This window comes from Penaeus monodon, chromosome 21 (assembly GCF_015228065.2).
Source record: "Penaeus monodon isolate SGIC_2016 chromosome 21, NSTDA_Pmon_1, whole genome shotgun sequence".
NCBI lineage: Eukaryota > Metazoa > Arthropoda > Malacostraca > Decapoda > Penaeidae > Penaeus > Penaeus monodon.
Window position 1 is genome coordinate 10312612 of NC_051406.1, and position 660 is coordinate 10313271.

Sequence of the window (660 nt, forward strand, 5' to 3'; positions counted from 1 at the left end):
CACCCTTTCCAGCACGCCGAGCAGCAGCAGCGGGGTCAGCACGGGCAGCAGCGCCAGCAGCGTCGGCAGCACTGGTTACCCTCCGGTGCCGCAGATCAGCATCACCCCCGACGAGGCCGAGGTCCGAGGACGAGCTCTCTCGAGACTCAACCGCTCGAGGTCCGACTTGAGGGTCATGGAGGACGAGCCTTCGCCTGGAGACTCCGAGGACAAGTAGGTGGAGCGGGAGGTTTGTCTGAAGGGGGAGGGGTAGGAGGAGGAGAGGAAAGGGAAGAGAAGGGGAGAGGGATAGAAGGGGGAGAGGGAAGGGAAGAGAAGGGGAGAGGGATAGAAGAAAAAGAGGGAAGGGAAGAGACAAGGAGAGGGATAGAAGGAGGAGAGGGAAGAGAGGAGAAGAGGAGAGGGATGGAAGGAAAAGAGGAAAGGGAAGAGAAGGGGAGAGAGGAAGAGAGAAGGAGCAGAGCTTAAAAAGAGACATGGTAGAAGGATAAAAATAGGAAGGGAGAAGGACTGAAGGAGAAGAGGGAGGAAGGAAGAGAGGAGGAGGGAAGCACGGAATAGCAGGAGGGGGGGGGGAGAGACAAAGGGCGATCCGTGACCTTGTTGCGGCATCTGGTCTGCCTGGCTCCGTGCGATCTTTACTTTAGGAAATTTAGAAGT

The 660-nt window shown here is 57.4% G+C and overlaps 1 protein-coding gene across 1 annotated transcript in view; it reads left to right on the top strand.

Moving 5' to 3' along the window:
• Positions 1-660, top strand: part of LOC119586203 (centrosomal protein of 104 kDa-like) — a 28011-nt gene that overhangs the window by 23721 nt on the left and 3630 nt on the right. The window contains exon 5 of the mRNA XM_037934905.1: positions 13-213. Within this exon, the coding sequence (XP_037790833.1) occupies positions 13-213 (201 nt within the window). The remainder of the gene's footprint in view (positions 1-12; positions 214-660) is intronic.